Source organism: Bombus huntii, chromosome 17 (assembly GCF_024542735.1).
Source record: "Bombus huntii isolate Logan2020A chromosome 17, iyBomHunt1.1, whole genome shotgun sequence".
Lineage (NCBI taxonomy): Eukaryota > Metazoa > Arthropoda > Insecta > Hymenoptera > Apidae > Bombus > Bombus huntii.
The window spans coordinates 3,732,677-3,750,101 of record NC_066254.1 but is presented as its reverse complement, the minus strand read 5'-3'; the positions used below and the strand labels follow the sequence as shown (position 1 = coordinate 3,750,101).

Sequence of the window (17,425 nt, the reverse complement as noted above, 5' to 3'; positions counted from 1 at the left end):
GAAGAAGGAGAGAGAAAGTGGGGTTAACGATTATTGAAATTGCGTAGGATGGCATGCGACGCTCGCATAATTTCCGTACGATTGCGTGGTTCTCGCCACGGTTTGCGTCATCGGTGTAACGGAAAACGAAAATGTGGTTACCGGGCTGGCGGCGGTGGCGCAGGGAAAGGACCGATAATGGAGATAGAATGCGTATTTGATTGGGGAATTTTGTTGGCCGATATCAGGCTCGTTTCAGCTTTCAATTCGGTTGCCACGGGAACGTGGTCGGTTTTTCATTTTCAACCATATCATTCCGGGCTACGCGCGCTGATCCTGGCTCGATGGATGACAGGCATCGACGGGCTCCGAGTGGGAATAATGATATTATTAACCCGGCGATCGGGATATCGGTTGTATCAAACCCGTGAGTGGAGAGGTTTTTCTTTTTTTTTTTATTCTTCTTCAAGATTCGAGAGACGATTGGATCGGACGATCGAATGGTCGAGGGTACAATTGGAACGGGTGTAATTGACGTAATTCGCGCTATTGTTGCAGCAAAAGATATAACGATGATGTGAATATCGTGTTACGAGTAATCGTGAGCTATAGTTGATTCGTATGGCGCTTTGGTCTGGTTTATTTTAACATTTCCTTTCTTCATACTTGCGCGTTCACGTTGTTTATTATTTCAGACAGAAGACGTAATTGCAATCTTTAAATCGTATAATTCATACGCATAATTCATTTAGTATTTCGACTATATTTTTTGGAATATTCCAACTCACTGTGTTTCCAGGTTTACACTATGCATCGCTTTGGAAGGAAAGCGTAGTTTCTAATTTCATGGAATATTATCGTAATCTACCGACACTAGAAAATATGTTAAAAACCAGAGTATATTTATATGGAAAATGAAAACATGGTGGAAAATTTCCGTCCTCGTAAAAATGTTTATCGACGTTTCGTTTAATTCTAAATTTAGACCAAGTGTGAGGGTAAGTTTTATAACCGTGGCCCTAAATAGCTTTAACCTTTAAGCTGTGTTACGTTAGTCATTAATTACAGGCGGACTCGATCTGCCTCGAGAAAATAAACAGAGAAATGGTATTTTGTCAAGTGGATTATTAGACTATTATCAAATACCGCGGTGAAATAATAAAGATGTTTATTCTGAAAGCAGAAATCTACGTCTAAGGATTATCAGCAGGAATATGTTTCATCTCGTGCATTGGAAATTATCTTTTCAACCTTTCGTTCAATTGTACAATTTCTAGAAACGTTCTGTCTATTTCCAGAAATATATTGTTTCACGTATCGTCATTATTAACGCATATCGTATTGTATTTAATCATTGACGAATTTCTACATTACATTTGTATTATGTTTCATAACGTTGTGTCGATACCTTTGCGAAATTTTCTCAGTAAAACCCCTTAAACTATACCGCGCTCGTATGCGTGTAAATTCGAATTGCTTAAAATTTCCCGCGGGAAGCTTCCTCGAAAATGCGCCACATTAACAAACGAAAAAACACTGCACGTAAAATGCACAATGAAAAACGCACAGGTAAAAGATAATAAAGTAGATTAAATATTACAATTCTTATTATTGAATCTACTTTTACCATATACAAAAAAAAAAAAAAAAAAAAAAGAAAAAGGAAGAAAAGGAAGAAAAATACGTTCTTCTGTGGTACAATGCTTTAAATACTTGGTGACTCGGTATTATCGCTGGAAATATCGCGCTTCTAAAATTACTCGGCGCCAGCTGTTAGTTGTTATTAGCTGCTTTCGTAATATCGTGACGATCGGTGCGCGTCGACTTATTAAAGGGATCGTATTAATTCAGTTTTTAGTCAGCCGGAGAAGATTTCCGAGCCGGCTGCCAGAGAAGACGAGGAGGTCGACGAAGGAAAGAGAAAGGAGGGGCGCCAGCCAGGGATCCTAAATATGCAAATGAATCGAAGATACAACCGGGCAAGCATGAAGACGAAAAGGTGGCATGCCATGCGATATGCGAACCCATTCGTGCGTGTGTGTTCTCGTTTGGCCTCTTTCGGTTCCGCTATTATTTTCACCTACAGAGATATATATCTCATCGACGATATTTTCGCAATCGATTTCTTAGAAAAAATTCATCGCCAATTTCGTTTGCGTTATGGTACATTCGAATGATTATGCGAGGCGATTCTCCGCTTAATTTTTGTGATATGAATTTGTTATCGAAGTGACTATTTTGTTGGCAACTAAGTGATTGCTGATTTTTACATTAGGTGGTAATTACAAAATCAGCAATCACTTAGTTGCCAACTCGATATATTTTGAAATAGCATTTGACTATTTACCATTGAGTATTACCAAGAATATAGTAATCGTTTAATGAGGATATTTTGTGATTGAATTTGCTATCGAAGTGACTATTTTGTTGGCAACTAAGTGATTGCTGATTTTTACATTAGGTGGTAATTACAAAATCAGCAATCACTTAGTTGCCAACCCGATATATTTTGAAATAGCATTTGACTATTTATCACTGAGTATTACTAAGAATATAGTTATCGCTTAATTAGGATATTTTGTGATATGAATTTGTTATCGAAGTGACTATTTTGTTGGCAACTAAGTGATTGCTGATTTTGTAATTACCACCTAATGACAAAATCAGCAATCACTTAGTTACCAAACCAATATATTTTGAAATAGCATTTGACTATTTATCACTGAGTATTATCAAGAATATAGTTATCGCTTAATGAGGATATTTTGTGATATGAATTTGCTATCGAAGTAACTATTTTGTTGGCAACTAAGTGATTGCTGATTTTGTAATTACCACCTAATGACAAAATCAGCAATCACTTAGTAATTACCACCTAATGACAAAATCAGCAATCACTTAGTTACCAAACCAATATATTTTGAAATAGCATTTTGCTATTTACCACAGAGTATTACCAAGAATATAGTTATCGCTTAATGAGGATATTTTGTGATATGGATGGTATGAATTTGCTATCGAGGTGACTAGTTTGTTGGCAACTAAGTGATTGCTGATTTTGACATTAGGTGGTAATTACAAGATCAGCAATCACTTAATTGTCAACCCGATATATTTTGAAATAGCATTTTGCTATTTACCACAGAGTATTACCAAGAATATAGTTATCGTAACGCAGTGTAATTAATTCAACGAAGCATATTAATCGTGAAAAACATATCTGGGAAGTTCATACGAGATAAAATAATCCGCAGAAGCTGTCAGCAGCATATTCTAATGTTTGCACGCATACATCATAAGTAATTAGCGTTTATCGATATTTTTCTGCAAACATATTTCCGAATGTACGTATAATCGACGTTTGAAATAATTAGGTCTGTCTCGAGATAATTATAAATCGTGTTTGATCGAGGGTTTAAGCGATGGGCAGATTTAATGCGCGTTTCTTTTCCATTCGTAATGACGGGATAACTGAAAATGACAGTTAGATTATTTAACGAAATGTTACGTCGATGTACGTGATGTTGAGAGGGCCGGTGGAAATTGCATTTGCACAGCATTGCTGTTTATGATAAAATGTCGTGTATTTTATATTTCAAGTAATTTATCAGTATTATTCATTCGGAACAAGAACGATAAATTTATATGACGAGAGTTCTGCGCTTTCGAAATGATTGATTTCTATAAATTATCACAGTATTTGAAAAAATAAACAAGTGCGAAAACGATCATCGATGAAACAAATAACGAAATATTCCTATCATCTCGACTTGTCACATCGATGTTTTTTATTTCATTCCCGACATTTATAATCGATAACATTTTCATAAATAATATATTAGATAACAGAGATTCCGTAGTTGCCGAACTCTGTCAAAATATTGTCCCTCCGTCGATTTCATTTCTTCATTTCTATTTTAAATAAATTGCTTTGCAAAACGTATTTGTCGAAAAATCTGCCAACTACGATCGATAGCACTTTCATAAATAATATCGTCGAACAAAAGAGATACCAAAACCAAATTTCCAACGTTATATTTCAATCCCGTTTCGATCCAAGCTTCCTCGTTTTTCTCATCGAATCTCATTTTCAATTTACGTCGAACAATTAGTCGCATCGCGTTGCAATTAATGAAAAAAAAATCTGGTAAGAGCCACCGAAAGGCGACCTGTGCCTTACCATTTATATGTGTTCCATCCTTGTCTAGGGGAGTGCTAAACGTCTCTCCTTTCATACTACACGATAGATGTCGTCTGTTGCGTTCTTATATAGTAACGTAGCGGGCAAACGACCACTAGCGAGAAAGCAATTTTTCGTGAATAGCTCGAAAACGAGGGATCGAATCGAAAAGCTGCGAGGACATTTCTTACTCGCCACGATACAACCGATCGAACGATGTAACGTTCGAGTTCGTTCGTCGTGTATGAAAAATTAGTTATATCTATATGTATACACTATATGTCTATATGTATACTTGGCTATTCAGCTTTAATTTTCAGTTCACACATGCGAAATTATGTTCTTTCTCAATTTCTTCCCATTTTGTTCTCCTCGATCTCCGAACGTGTCTCTTAATTAGTAGATGCTCGGAATAGCTGGTGCAACTTTCTGCGACTAGCAATAACATCGAGATGGAAATTATTTTGCAAATGTACATGCGATTGGACCAGATGACCAGATGATCGGATGGCTAGGTGAGATTGTCTCGTCGAGCAGATCGATTTGTGGACGCGTGACTGGCAATTCCCAGTGAGTAATTGTTCTCTCTCAAAACAGAAAATATCGTGCGATTAACTTTGTCATACGTGTTGCAGCAGAAGTTGGTGTAACGTGCACGCACATATATATATAAAATATGAATATGTGGTAGATAGAAGAGGAGTTAGGCGCGTAGAAGAAATTCCTCCGCGAGCAGGCGTGCAGAAGGAATTACTTACGGCCTTTGGAAATGTTACTTACACTTACCGGAACCAGGCTCGTAGATTGGCGTGCATTCTTCGTCTTCGTCGTCGGCGGCGCAACCACTTCCGGCACCGGAAAATATGAGGTCGTCCATGACGCCTGGGAAACCGGACGCCGGCGTCTGCGGTGGAAAAGAGATATGAAAATTTATTGCGTCGTACTGAATAAAAAGTTCCGTTCGAGCGTTGGACCGTTGTTTCTGCTAATATGAAGGAAGAAAATATTAAGTAAATTACGTAATTTTTGTTGAATAATCGATAACAATTTGTAAATATCTAATACCTTTAATAATAGTACTAATAATAATATTATTATTAAATAATAGTTACTTTTACTAATTACTTTTACTAATGCTATTATATATTATTTAATAATAGTATTATTATTAATACTATTATTAAATAGTACATAAATAGTATATAAAATTATTATTAAATAATATATAATAATATTAGTAAAGGTAATAATAATACTTTTAATAATAGTCTTAATAATATTATTATTGTTAAATAATAGTTACTTTTACCAATTACTTACTATTTTATTATTATTTTATTATTAAATGGTATATAGATTGTATGTAAAATTATTATTAAATAACATATAATAATATTAGTAAGAGTAATAATAATACTTTTAATAATAGTCTTAATAATAATATTATTGTTAAGTAATAGTTACTTTTGCTTTTATTTACTATTTTATTATTATTTTATTATTCAATAGTATATAAATAGTATGTAAAATTATTATTAAATAACATATAATAATATTAGTAAGAGTAATAACAATACTTTTAATAATAGTCTTAATAATAATATTATTATTAGAAGTATTAGGATCAGGGCTAAGCTATTAATATTTCAGCTAATTAAATATTTTTAACAATATTATTATTACAAGCATTAGGGTCTGGGTTAGGCTATTAATATTTTAGGTAATTAAATATTTTTAACAATATGATTATTAAAAGTATTAGGTAAAATACAGTTTCACTTTGGAAATTTAAGGCAGTTTAATTTTACTAGAACACGTGGAAGCATTATCTTCAATGTGATATTCATATTTATTAAAGCACACGGTAAAAGTTATGTACGTTGCTAGAGAGAGATTTTTATGAATCACCAATTTCTATTATCCATATCTATATTCTAATATTCATACATCTAATATAGGATTCGGTTATTACGAGTAAACCCTTCGTAAGCGTAATTAAGCCCAGGACTTCGCAACGATTTACACAAACTGATGTTACAGATCATTAATTACGATTATATAACGTACCGATGAACGCGCTATAAACGCACGACAATATCTATATATAACACTGCTAGCGAATGATTTATCAGTGAATAATAACTAGTTAAAAGACATAAACAAAATTCGAAAACAGAATATCTTTCCGTGTAAAACATAATCGTCGTTTACGATACTTTACGTAATCCTTTTAACGAAAATCGCAAGACTCGAAATTAATAGAAGATAGTACAACAACTCAATTAAATAACCAGACAAATCTTCGTCAAATTTGTTAGAAACAAATAACTATAAATCAGGTGAGCAACTATATTATCCTCTGTATTTTTCTAATTTTTCTATATTCGGTTTCTCTACGTTTAATTTTCCAGGCATCTATCATCATGTGCATAATTTCCCTGACCAACGACTGCGTAAAATATCGTTGGAAATTTGATTACCTGTTGCATCCTCTGCAACGGAGCAGCACGGTCCAGCAGACTTCCTGGAGGTAATAACTGAACATCTCCTCTGGTGATAATTCTTCCATCCTTCGCCGCAGCGAGTTCCAAAATTCGAGCGCCATTTACGACCAGACCGGCGATTATGCCCAAGAACGACCTCTCTACTCTGCCTTTGTTGCGATTCCATCGACCACCAACTTGAATAGTCGATTGACTATTGAACACCGTCAATTGGCGACCTGCGAGCGACAGTAAATATTGTCAGAGAATGGCCCTTTCAATTAACGATTCAATTTCCCTCGATTGGTTAGTCGTTACGCGTAAATGGTATCTAAGCACAAACAGTTGTAATTAGACCGATGATATTCATGCACATTCGTATTTGTATCGATGTAATGAAAAATATAGAATCTAGGTAGAAAATTGCTTTACTTATTGTTAGTATCTTATACACCTGTTAGATATTCTAGACAGTGGCTTATTTCCCATATTCCGCGATTATTAGGTGCTTTCTGTGTATTTTTGCATCTGCAAATTTTCCATACTATACGCGGTTTAATTATAATATCGTATACGATAGTACAGTTAAGTATACATTGTTGCAAATATCGATCAACGCAGAACAGGATTTTACAATTTGTAGTTTACAATTCGCAATGTTTAATATTCAATTTAATGGGTGTAATATGAAATGAATTATGTTATTACGCTTGAAATTTTGTATTATATATATAGATATAAAAATAATTTTCGAAAAAATTTCATAGGTTGTTATTACTTATCGATACTTTATATTCGTTAAAATCGTACACAGTAAAACGAGGCATTTTCCATTTCCATGGGGAAATTATTTTGCAGTAATAAAATTATCAAGCGAGTTACAGCTAAAATTATGAAATGTTTATCACCGTTAAATAAACTACACACAATCTCTCGGTTAAAATCAACTTAACTTCCCGAAATTATCCGATTACCCCTCGAAACGATATTAAATTACCATTAACATATTTAATTACCACTCTGCGAAGTGATAACAAAGTATAACATATGACCCCCCTCCTCAAAAAAAAAAAAAAAAAAAAAATAAAAAAAAAAGAAAGGAAAATGCTACTTTGTACGCGCTGGTGAGTACCAAAGGGATAATTTATTCCGTTTCATTGGCTGACAAATGTTTTCGTTTGACCACTTATCAGGCGAACAGAAGCCTCTGAGTCTGGCATGGACTATTGACTTGTCCACTTGGTCAAATAGCGTGTCTTATAATTAAAATTAGATGGAGGCGATCTTCTCGTATCCCCTACTCTTTCGCCAGGGTTTGCTTCCAGACCTTTCCCTTTGAACGGTCTAAATTTGGTTGGTTTTAAGAACAGGCTAACATGTCACGTGTGCAACTCTTTAGGGTTCGATTCGTCCTTCGAAGACGACACACACGCTGCTTCCACTATCGGCGGCAGATTTATGATAAGAATAGCTTCCGTGATAGATTCTATTACGCAAGTTAGAAACCTGTCTACGACGAGGCTGACAGTGTAATCCGTCTATCTATATATATATATATATATGTATACATATAAATATATTCATGTTAGCAGAAATGGAAGTTCGAGGTTTCAAACATATGCGATAAAAAGAACTACAAATTGGCATTTTTAAAGGATGTCATGTTACCACGAGCGAAATGTCACCCTAGTTGTTTCTTATCTACCTTATTGGAAGCCTTCTTCTTTTTTGAACGTTCAGTATGAATCGATTTTTATTGATTTTTCTAATTTCTACGCTACTCGCTGGCTATGAATAAATACAATTATTTGAATAAAATATAATTGCAATTGATTCGATAGAGCGAAAAATACGAGCTTTGCAAAGATAGATGACATGACGTCAATATATCTTATATAGAACCAATTAATAATTAATGTTATGGTTGTAAATACTTTGGTTCAGAAGGCTGACAGAAATACCTACCCAACTCAAGAACCATAAATAAAATACATTGGTATTGAAGCAAGAACATGTAATTAGCCTAATCACCTCAAAATATCCTAATGAAGTGAAAAATTGCCCGCTTATAAAAAATATGACTCAACAATATGACTTCTTAAGGACGTTTCGTAAATCCCATTAGGCGGAAAGCAACAAAATTGTAAACAGCACTGCGACGGCGTCGTTAACGAGGCGATAACGTTGCAACGAAATTCGTGTCGGATGAAATTTCATCCGAGACAATTTTCGAGCAGCAAGTGGCTGACTGACGGTTTCGCTCACAAGCGAAGCGAATTCGTACGTTCATCTCAGATATGTATATTAACAGGAGACACGGATCAGGCCAGCATAGTCGTCTCAGAGGTCCCCATGCTTGTCAACCTCGAACCGTGACGATAAAGTCGATCGGCAGAAGATCGATAATGCGGCTATTTTTTTATTAGGCGACTAGAAACCGAGGACTTGGCACGCGATCGGACACGTTCGAGTAGCTTCACCCACGTGACCTGCCATAGGCGAGTTAAATACCACTTTGTAATAGGAAAGCAACAAACCGAGCGAGCTTTCTCGCCATCGAGCTTGCTCAGCTGGAGGACATCGAGGGCCATTATCCTTCGACTATGGATAATAATTTTCGGCTGTCCCGAGAAAAAATGAGCCTGGCTGACAGCCTTACCAGGGTCGCAGAATCTGCCAAGAGGATCACTCTGGTGCCGTTTTAGGCAGTGCGGCAATGGCCTCTTCGACTGTCCTGCCCTTCCGCTCGCCTTTTTGCTTCTGTATGCTTCTTTATATCAATTGGAAATATTTTAGTTAAGAGTGGAGACGTTCTTTTGGCGGGCGGGAGGTAGGAAATGATTTTCAATGATATTTGACGCTCGGTGTGTTCAAATATAAAGTAGGTACTTGGTTGTACCCTTTGGATATAAGGCGCGTGCGAACGATAAATTTGAAACATTGTTTGCGTGATATATTTGCGATTGACGATAGTTGGTTCCGTGGATAATGTCGATTTTGGTTAATATTGATTTAATTCATTGGTGAAGCTAACAGATAAATAATTTATGAGATCATCTAAATAATTTATAACAAATTACATATTCTTTTTCCAATTTCTCTTGCTGATCTATCCTCATCTGTAATGATCCGCGATGTTGACAGTATTTATGTAATTATACTTCGCAGCTGATGCTAATTTATTTACATTTAGTGTAACTAATTATGCACGCGAATTAGAAAAGTTTCACGTAGACGATTTCTTTAAAATTATTTCATTTTTAAATATCGCCTAAATCGTCGACAGCTTCTATTATCATCTGCAGAATTATTCTAATTCTTTTGTCATCGTGAACAGTGCCTATATATAAATTATTACATGGGCAATCTTTGTCTTATTAAAATATAGCTTTCGCTAGCTATTCGCAGCTGGTAAATTAGGAAGCTTTCAAATAAGAGATGGAAACGTTTCGATCTGGCATTTTGTACGTATAACCGATGCGTATTGCGATTAAGTGAATTCCAAGCTTCTCGTGGATCTTTTATACGTGACGTCGATCGAATTGACGTCATTACTATACTATACTGTGACTTCATATCCACTGTGCGTCAGATAAAGCGGACATTATACTGTGTTTATGGCAGCACGCTTGTATTCTGACTTATATTTAGTATATCATTGAAACTTCCGCCAGTTCTTTTTCCATTCTTGTAAAATGTACATTTTATCAAATATATCTATATACACCGGAATAATATTCGCCAGAGCGTTAAACTGACATACAAAAGGAGACTTTCCTGGCGTCGACGAAATTTCAACAAACCTTTTACGCGCCTAATATACTCGTATAAAAAGTTTCTATGTACGTTCGAACACATTTACGAGCTACTATGTAAACACAAAAAAAGGCACGCGTCAGCTAAACTGAAGAGGTGTTCTCTGAGTGACTCACGCGGAACTCGACTCTGGTTCTGCGACACATTTTTTCTGCCCACTCGGCTGGCACTTGCCGACCAAGCATAGTGAGTCTATCAGCGTAGTATAAAAATACAGTTGGTTGGTCTCAGCCTAAGTAACACACACATATATACGTATATATAGATACATAGAAAGGAACGCACGTGCCAGCACGCGTCTCGCAAGTATATCGTCAATACTATACTCGGCTTCCTCAATGACTTTTTGTCAATAACAATGACAAGAAGAAGTTGGTGGAGCGACAGATGCTTCCCCGAAGAAGATAATCGTGTCACTCACACCGCATTCCGATTTGAAGAAGTCCAATAAACTGTATCACTTTATTAGGAGAGCAGAAGGTTCGTGAGTGAGTTCGGGTTCCCTGTCCGACTTAATCGTGAGATTTTAGGCAACCAGACCCCGTTCGTCGGAATCCATGACCCCTCCAAATCCTCGCCGACCAATAGGAAACGACTCGTGAGTCTTCCACTTGAGTCTTTTTCTTCAGTTTCTTTAAATACAGTGTTTTGAGTGGATCGCAGATTTTATTTATCTATAGATGAGAAATTCGAAGGTGTAAAAATAATGCAGAATATTCAACGTAAGATACGTACTCGCGTTATTACTTTAATATTTGTGTTATTATTTGGAACGTAGTTAGATGCTACGAATGTGAGTTGTTTAGTTATATTTTTGGAGACATTAAATTGCATAAATATCATAATTGCATAAATATTTGATTCTTGTAATATATTGACATTCACCTTGATAATTCATTTTATTGATACAATTAGAATTATTACATTCTATTCGGGCATTACGATAAAATAATTTCTAAATTATATATTTTCCAAGAGCATAATTTGTAAACTATAAATCTCCATTGTACAAACAATTTATATATGCGATTATACGCTACAAATATTATTACCACGCGTATAATTTCTCAAATAGAAATTATACTGGTTTATTCGATATACTTCTTATCATGACGAATGAATTAAAATAATTCCCCACCACTTTTCCCTATTTAATATACAACCCGTTTCTTTATAGATACATGTAGAAACTTATCGACAAGACCATCATGTTTTTAATGAAAATGACGTTCGACTTGCCGATCGTAGAGAATTTTATTTTAAACAGGCCTGGATGCGTTGCTGGTTAGATCGCTGGCGTAAGAATTTCGTTCGTTTAACCGTCTAACGTTTCGTGGCAATTAGCTCTTGTACGACATAATCTAAATTAATAAGTAAACTGACAGGCAAGTATGGCGAACGTGGAGGTGGTGGACCTGAAAAGTGGGTTAAGAAGTTGCCTTCGGACGCTTAGATAAGTGGCGCATTCGGTTAAAATGGATCAGGAGAGAAGAACCCGAAGGTGGATCGGGTTGCCTAATATTTGGCTTCGCCTTGGAATTCCTAAATCGACGTCCGGCAGCGATGGCGTCCGCTTTTCGAGCGTAAAGCGGACGTCCGGCAGCGATGGCGTCCGCTTTTCGAGCGTAAAGCGACGCGACGCACGTTGCAGTCGCGAGCAAATTTTATTTGAAATAAAGGCGGGAAAATGAGAATGTTTGAAACAAGCTATTTCATTATTTTTATCTTGTTGCAATACTATACCAATGGCTTACCGTTGGTAACGTACGAGAAGAACATATTTATTGCGTTACTCGTACGTTTTTGGATTATGATAATGCACAGTGTGAGTCTAATAATACTGCATCGGTTCATAAAATATGCAAGAGAAAACAGATTTTCCGTTTCGATTAACTTCTGCGAAGAAAATAACGAATAATTTGCATCTTAATATCAATCTGAATTCTAAATATTTCTTGTATTATATTTATTTATTATAGTTAGTGGATGCTGTATCTAACAGATGAATAGAAGTAATCAAAGAATAAAGAGAACAGCGGATAGAACGAAAAGGTAGCGAAACTAACATCGAGTTTATATTTGTTCACAACAAAAGACACGCTTCGAAAAGAAAATTTCATTTTTTTCGCCACTTCGACGGAAGAACTTACACGAAAGATTTCGTCGGTTTTTCTTTGAATACGATGAAAAATCGAAACATATCGTTGGCAATCTAATTGTCCGCTTACGGATAATCGGAATGCCACGATTCGGTTTCTGGCCGATCGGCAGGAAACGGTAAACGAGCGTGTGTTCGATTTAATTCCACGCGACGTTTATCGTGCGAAACAGGCGAACGATCGAAATGGAAACGCGGCGGCCATCGGACATCGGTCCCACGGACTCGGTTTGGGAACTGTTTGCTTTCACAACGATTTTACGGTGGGAACAAGGAATGCCATGGCGCGTACGCTTGGGTATGGGAAACATCGATGATTCCCAGGCGATGGGAGCGCGACGTTTCGTACGTACGAAACGTGAACAGGACATGTAAACGCACTTTAACGTGCGCTCTCTAACCAGTTTAGCGCGACATGAGTCGCTTCTTGCTTATTTAACGCTAACGTTACCAGGTCCGGTGGAATGACCAGTTTCAAAATTTCATTTAAAATCATCGTCTGATTTTACGTAAATTCTCACCTTAACAAAAATTCAGAAATTGATTAGTCAAATAATATATAGGGTGGTTGGTAACTGGTGGTAGAAGCGGAAAGGGGGTGATTCTACGTGAAAAAAGTCGGAAATATAGAATAAAATTTTTTCTTTAATTTTTCCATCGAGACAACGATCTACAGTGAGATCCGTTATAACGAGACGCGATAAAGTGCACGCGAATCGAGCGAAAATTCAAAGTCGATTTTCTCGAAAACAAAGCCATAATGGCCAAGCCATAAACAAAATATAATGTTAGTAACTTGTTTTCATCAAAGAATCTTCTTCCAACCTTCTCGAACACTTTTTATCCTCGATATACGCAAATAGATACACAGCTACTTGACGAAGTTTCTGAGTTATCGAACGATAATCTTAAATAAACAGCCACTTGGATTACCCTTACGCAATCTACCAGCCAAGCAAGCAATTGAGGAGCGTGAGAATATTAACAAAACTTTGATGCGATACGCAGCACGTGCTGTGCCATTATGATTACGCATGGTCAAGCAAACAGGCTGCAAAAGGGGTCTGAATAATGCAAGAATCGTGTGAGAGCCGTGGGTACGTGAGCTTCGTACGGCAAAAATCATTTTACGCAGGAGAGAATGACCGTGAACAAGGATCTGTGTACTGTGAACGAAGCTACGATGGAATGTTGTTACTATGTCATACACCTACGGCCTATATATCTATATAATGCTATCCATGTTTATTTTTAATAATAATTTTCAAAGTTTGATATAATTGTCTGCTATAAGATTTTCAGATTAATATTTCCATGAAATATTCGTAGACCAATGGTCCGCTATTTGTTAGCAAAAATTTCGCAACGTCGAATATTCAGTGTATAATATATAAACTGATATTAATAAAAAAGAATTTTATCAAAATACTATTCTATCGTATTTAAAAAATGATTTCATTATCCTTTGTCATTTTTGTCTTTTTGTTGCGATGTAGAACATATGCTTATCGTAGAAGTATGTTTCTTATACCACGAAGCGTTATAAATCTTCATTTCGAGTAATAATTACGAACGAAATAAAGTGGAATTTTATCTAAGATACTTTATCGTTGTTACTTCATTATTTTTACTTCTTTTCTATGATATAGAACTCTTGTGTAGAAATGTTTTTCTTGTAGTTTGAGGCAACATAAATCTTTATCTCGAGTATCAATTAAGAACGAAGCAAAGTTGAATTCGATGTAAGAAGTTTAGCTATTCATCATTTAATAATTTCACGACGAGTATGTTTCATCTCTTAGTTGTTTTCATAGTTTCGTATCAATATTGATAAAACGTAATAGCGTAATCTAAATAGCTAATAGCATTTATCTGTCGAGTTTATCGTCTTCTTATAGAATTAAATTAAATTGTACAGGTATTGAGAGCTTTGAAAACTTTAAATTACGATATCGATCCTATCTCAATTTTAATTCCAAATGAAAATTTAATTCTAAGTAATCAATTAATTCTAATTAACGTTTCTCTATGAGACTTTAAAATTTTCGATTTAAAATACCTTTGATAGGTGTAAATATGTTTAACAAGTAGCATAAAAATTATCATGAAAAAGTAGCATTCCGTTTGACTGAAAATTATGTTTGCGTATATATATCGTAACAAAATTGCATTTCCTCTGATTGACATAAAGTTTGTATTATATAAATATAGCTCGTTAAAAAATACATCGAGCGGAATAAAGTTTGTATTCACGCGGAGTTATCAATGAAGTAGTAGTAGTAGTAGTAGCAGCAGCAGTAGTAGTAGTAGTAGTGGTAGTAGTAGTAGTAGTAGTAGTAGTAGTAGTAGTAGTAGTAGTAGTAGTAGTAGTATTAATTCCAATTAACGTTTCTGTATGAGACTTTAGAATTTTCGATTTAAAATACCTTTGATAGGTGTAAATATGTTTAACAAGTAGCATAAAAATTATCATGAAAAAGTAGCATTTCGTTTGACTGAAAATTACGCTTGCTTATATATATCGTAACAAAATTGCATTTCCTCTGATTGACACAAAGTTTGTATTACATAAATATAAATATAGCTCGTTAAAAAATATATCGAGCGGAATAAAGTTTGTATTCATGCGGAGTTATCAATGAAGTAGTAGTAGTAGTAGTAGTAGTATGCGGTGGGCGATGACTATAGAAGTAAATGGGCGGAGAAAACCCGTTAATACCGCTATAGTAGCAGGTAGTAGGCTCGTCTGGTAGGTTCAGAACAACCTTGAGATTTCAAGGCCGTTCCTAGTACGAGCTCCACTGGTTTAGGAGAACTACCACTTCAACATGTTCGCCGGATGCTTCTAAACACATCGCTTAGATCAACCCTAACCTTCTTTACGTTTTATACGTATCGCTTACCTATGCCAATGCCTATAGATCTCTACGTACTGTGTCTTTATTATCCTTTTGCTGAAATACAATTTTTTATTTCCACTTTCGTTTACGTATTTATATTTATTAATTTATTAATTTATGATATTTGTCATGGTGGTTGGCATTTGAGTTGCAGCTTCAATTACTCCATCTCTCCATTGTCTTGTTTATGCGGCTTTCATACTGATTTCTTGAGTATATTAATTTAGCGACGAATTATTTTCAATGATACGAGAAACTGAAATTAGTGAAAATATTCTGAAGAGCTTTTAATTGACGGTGTAAAAGAGGGTTTCAGATTTCTTGAATGGATTAAGAAACAGGCGATTAACATAATTTAATAATAATAATAATCGATCCACGTAAGTTCATACTTTGACGAACATAACTGAAGAAACAGAACTGCAGTAAAAATTTGTTTCTCTTATTTAAGTTCTACATTTTGACGAGTCTTATGTTAACACATATTTTGAGCATATTGTATGTTCTTTTGTTATATGTTGTGTATTGTATGTTATATTTTGTGTGTTATGTATGTTAATGTTGTATCCTAATAACAGTTTACGTATCCCAATACTCGGACTTAATCGAGTTGTAATCTGAGAAGACGATGGCAAAGTGTGGATAGCCACCTAATAAAACGGCCATAAAACCGAAATTAGATTCAGGTTGGCAAGGCGTTCCTTCTGTCCGGCACATTTCAAAAACGTGAGAAGCGTATACAGAGCCGCACACTCCAACAGTTCGAGCATTCGATACGTATAGAACCGCCACTTTCCCATGCCACGTTTTCTCATGGCTTTGCTACAAAAAATAATGAGATTTCGGCGGCTCGTCGAGCCGCTGCTGTGAGAACCAACCCGTGAGAAGATGTTGAACTTGAGGCTGAATTTGGTGATTCTTGTATCAGGTGACTATCAAAGGGATGCAAGTCGTCCTACGACATCGTTAGCGAGTCTTCTCCCAGCTGATCTGAACGTCCATCAATGACGTTGCTGCGAGAAGGTGGCGCGGGTAGAATACGACGATGTAAACTAAAAATTATAATGAAGAGTAATATAAATGACATTTAGCGGTTTGTTTCCCTTATACTTCCAGCAAAACTATCATCTACTTTATAAAAGACAGTTGAATCGTTTGATTATTCTCTTCGGTATATCGGTTCTGTTTTTCATAAACCGAGTTGATTATTTTCCCCAATGCATCCCCATTTATGTGCTTTGCCGCGTCTGTCGGCTGTTCCTCCAATCGTTTCGTGTACTTTGCTTTATTTTTGCCAATTTTCAAGCTTCTAACAACAATACCTTTGTCCACAACGAATCGTTAATTTTTTATCGAATAAAAATCTAATCTTTCCTCGTTCTGCTTAACCTCTTTCGCAAGGTTTACGATAGCAGCACGTGCGTTGCTTCGTTTTAATCACGCACCTCGTGAGGGATTTTTTAAACAAAATCCCGCGGTTGACTGGCTAAAATCTTCCTCGAGGATGGAGCGGCGTGTTGGCAGGTCGATGGAGCGAGGAAAGCGCGCAAGGGGTAAATCGGTAGGGCGTTCGTCGACCAGCTTGGCTTCTCTGGTCTCCTAGTCGATCTGGGAATCTGTTTCCCCTGAAGTCGTTCGAATTCCCACGATCATGGGAACAGCGTTTCTCGGTTGGCCGGCAACTCCCTGGGAACGGTGTCCCGTGGGAAGTTCCCTAGCGTCGAGATCGTGCGAGACGACGAAGAAGAAACGACGCGCGCCCAACTCTTTTCCAGACCTGAACGCCTACTACCGAAGCAGATCGGTCCGCTGCTTCCAGGGACGAACTTGTCTCACGCTTTCGACCAGCTAGCCTGTGGGAATCGGCCGTGCCTCGTTCGGGAATCATGCACCAGACACGTGAGAAAGT

The 17,425-nt window shown here is 36.2% G+C and overlaps 2 protein-coding genes, 1 long non-coding RNA gene and 1 other non-coding gene across 16 annotated transcripts in view; 2 read left to right on the top strand and 2 right to left on the bottom strand.

Annotated features, from left to right (window-relative positions):
* The window catches only part of LOC126874906 (neurexin-1), a 598,322-nt gene that overhangs the window by 18,771 nt on the left and 562,126 nt on the right, over positions 1-17,425 (bottom strand). For 9 of the 11 annotated variants that reach the window (XM_050637402.1, XM_050637400.1, XM_050637401.1 and 6 more), the window contains 2 exons: positions 6,640-6,881; positions 4,940-5,063 (listed from right to left, as the gene is read on the bottom strand). In XM_050637402.1, coding sequence (XP_050493359.1) covers positions 4,940-5,063; positions 6,640-6,881 — 366 coding nt within the window. The remainder of the gene's footprint in view (positions 1-4,939; positions 5,064-6,639; positions 6,882-17,425) is intronic. The other 2 variants (XM_050637403.1, XM_050637410.1) reach the window with 1 other exon arrangement.
* The window catches only part of LOC126874911 (gamma-tubulin complex component 4), a 65,934-nt gene that overhangs the window by 46,966 nt on the left and 1,543 nt on the right, over positions 1-17,425 (top strand). The gene's annotated exons all lie outside the window — the stretch shown is intronic.
* Positions 5-6,718, top strand: LOC126874923 (uncharacterized). Of its 3 annotated transcripts, XR_007693113.1 has the most exons (5): positions 5-977; positions 1,048-1,978; positions 4,563-4,729; positions 4,851-5,169; positions 6,571-6,718. It is a non-coding gene; the product is annotated as an uncharacterized LOC126874923 (long non-coding RNA). The 3 variants fall into 3 exon arrangements; XR_007693112.1 differs by having other exon boundaries at positions 12-1,978; XR_007693111.1 differs by lacking the exons at positions 5-977; positions 1,048-1,978 and having other exon boundaries at positions 3,902-4,729.
* On the bottom strand, positions 4,116-4,221 carry LOC126875298 (U6atac minor spliceosomal RNA). Its single transcript, XR_007693332.1, has one exon. It is a non-coding gene; the product is annotated as a U6atac minor spliceosomal RNA (small nuclear RNA).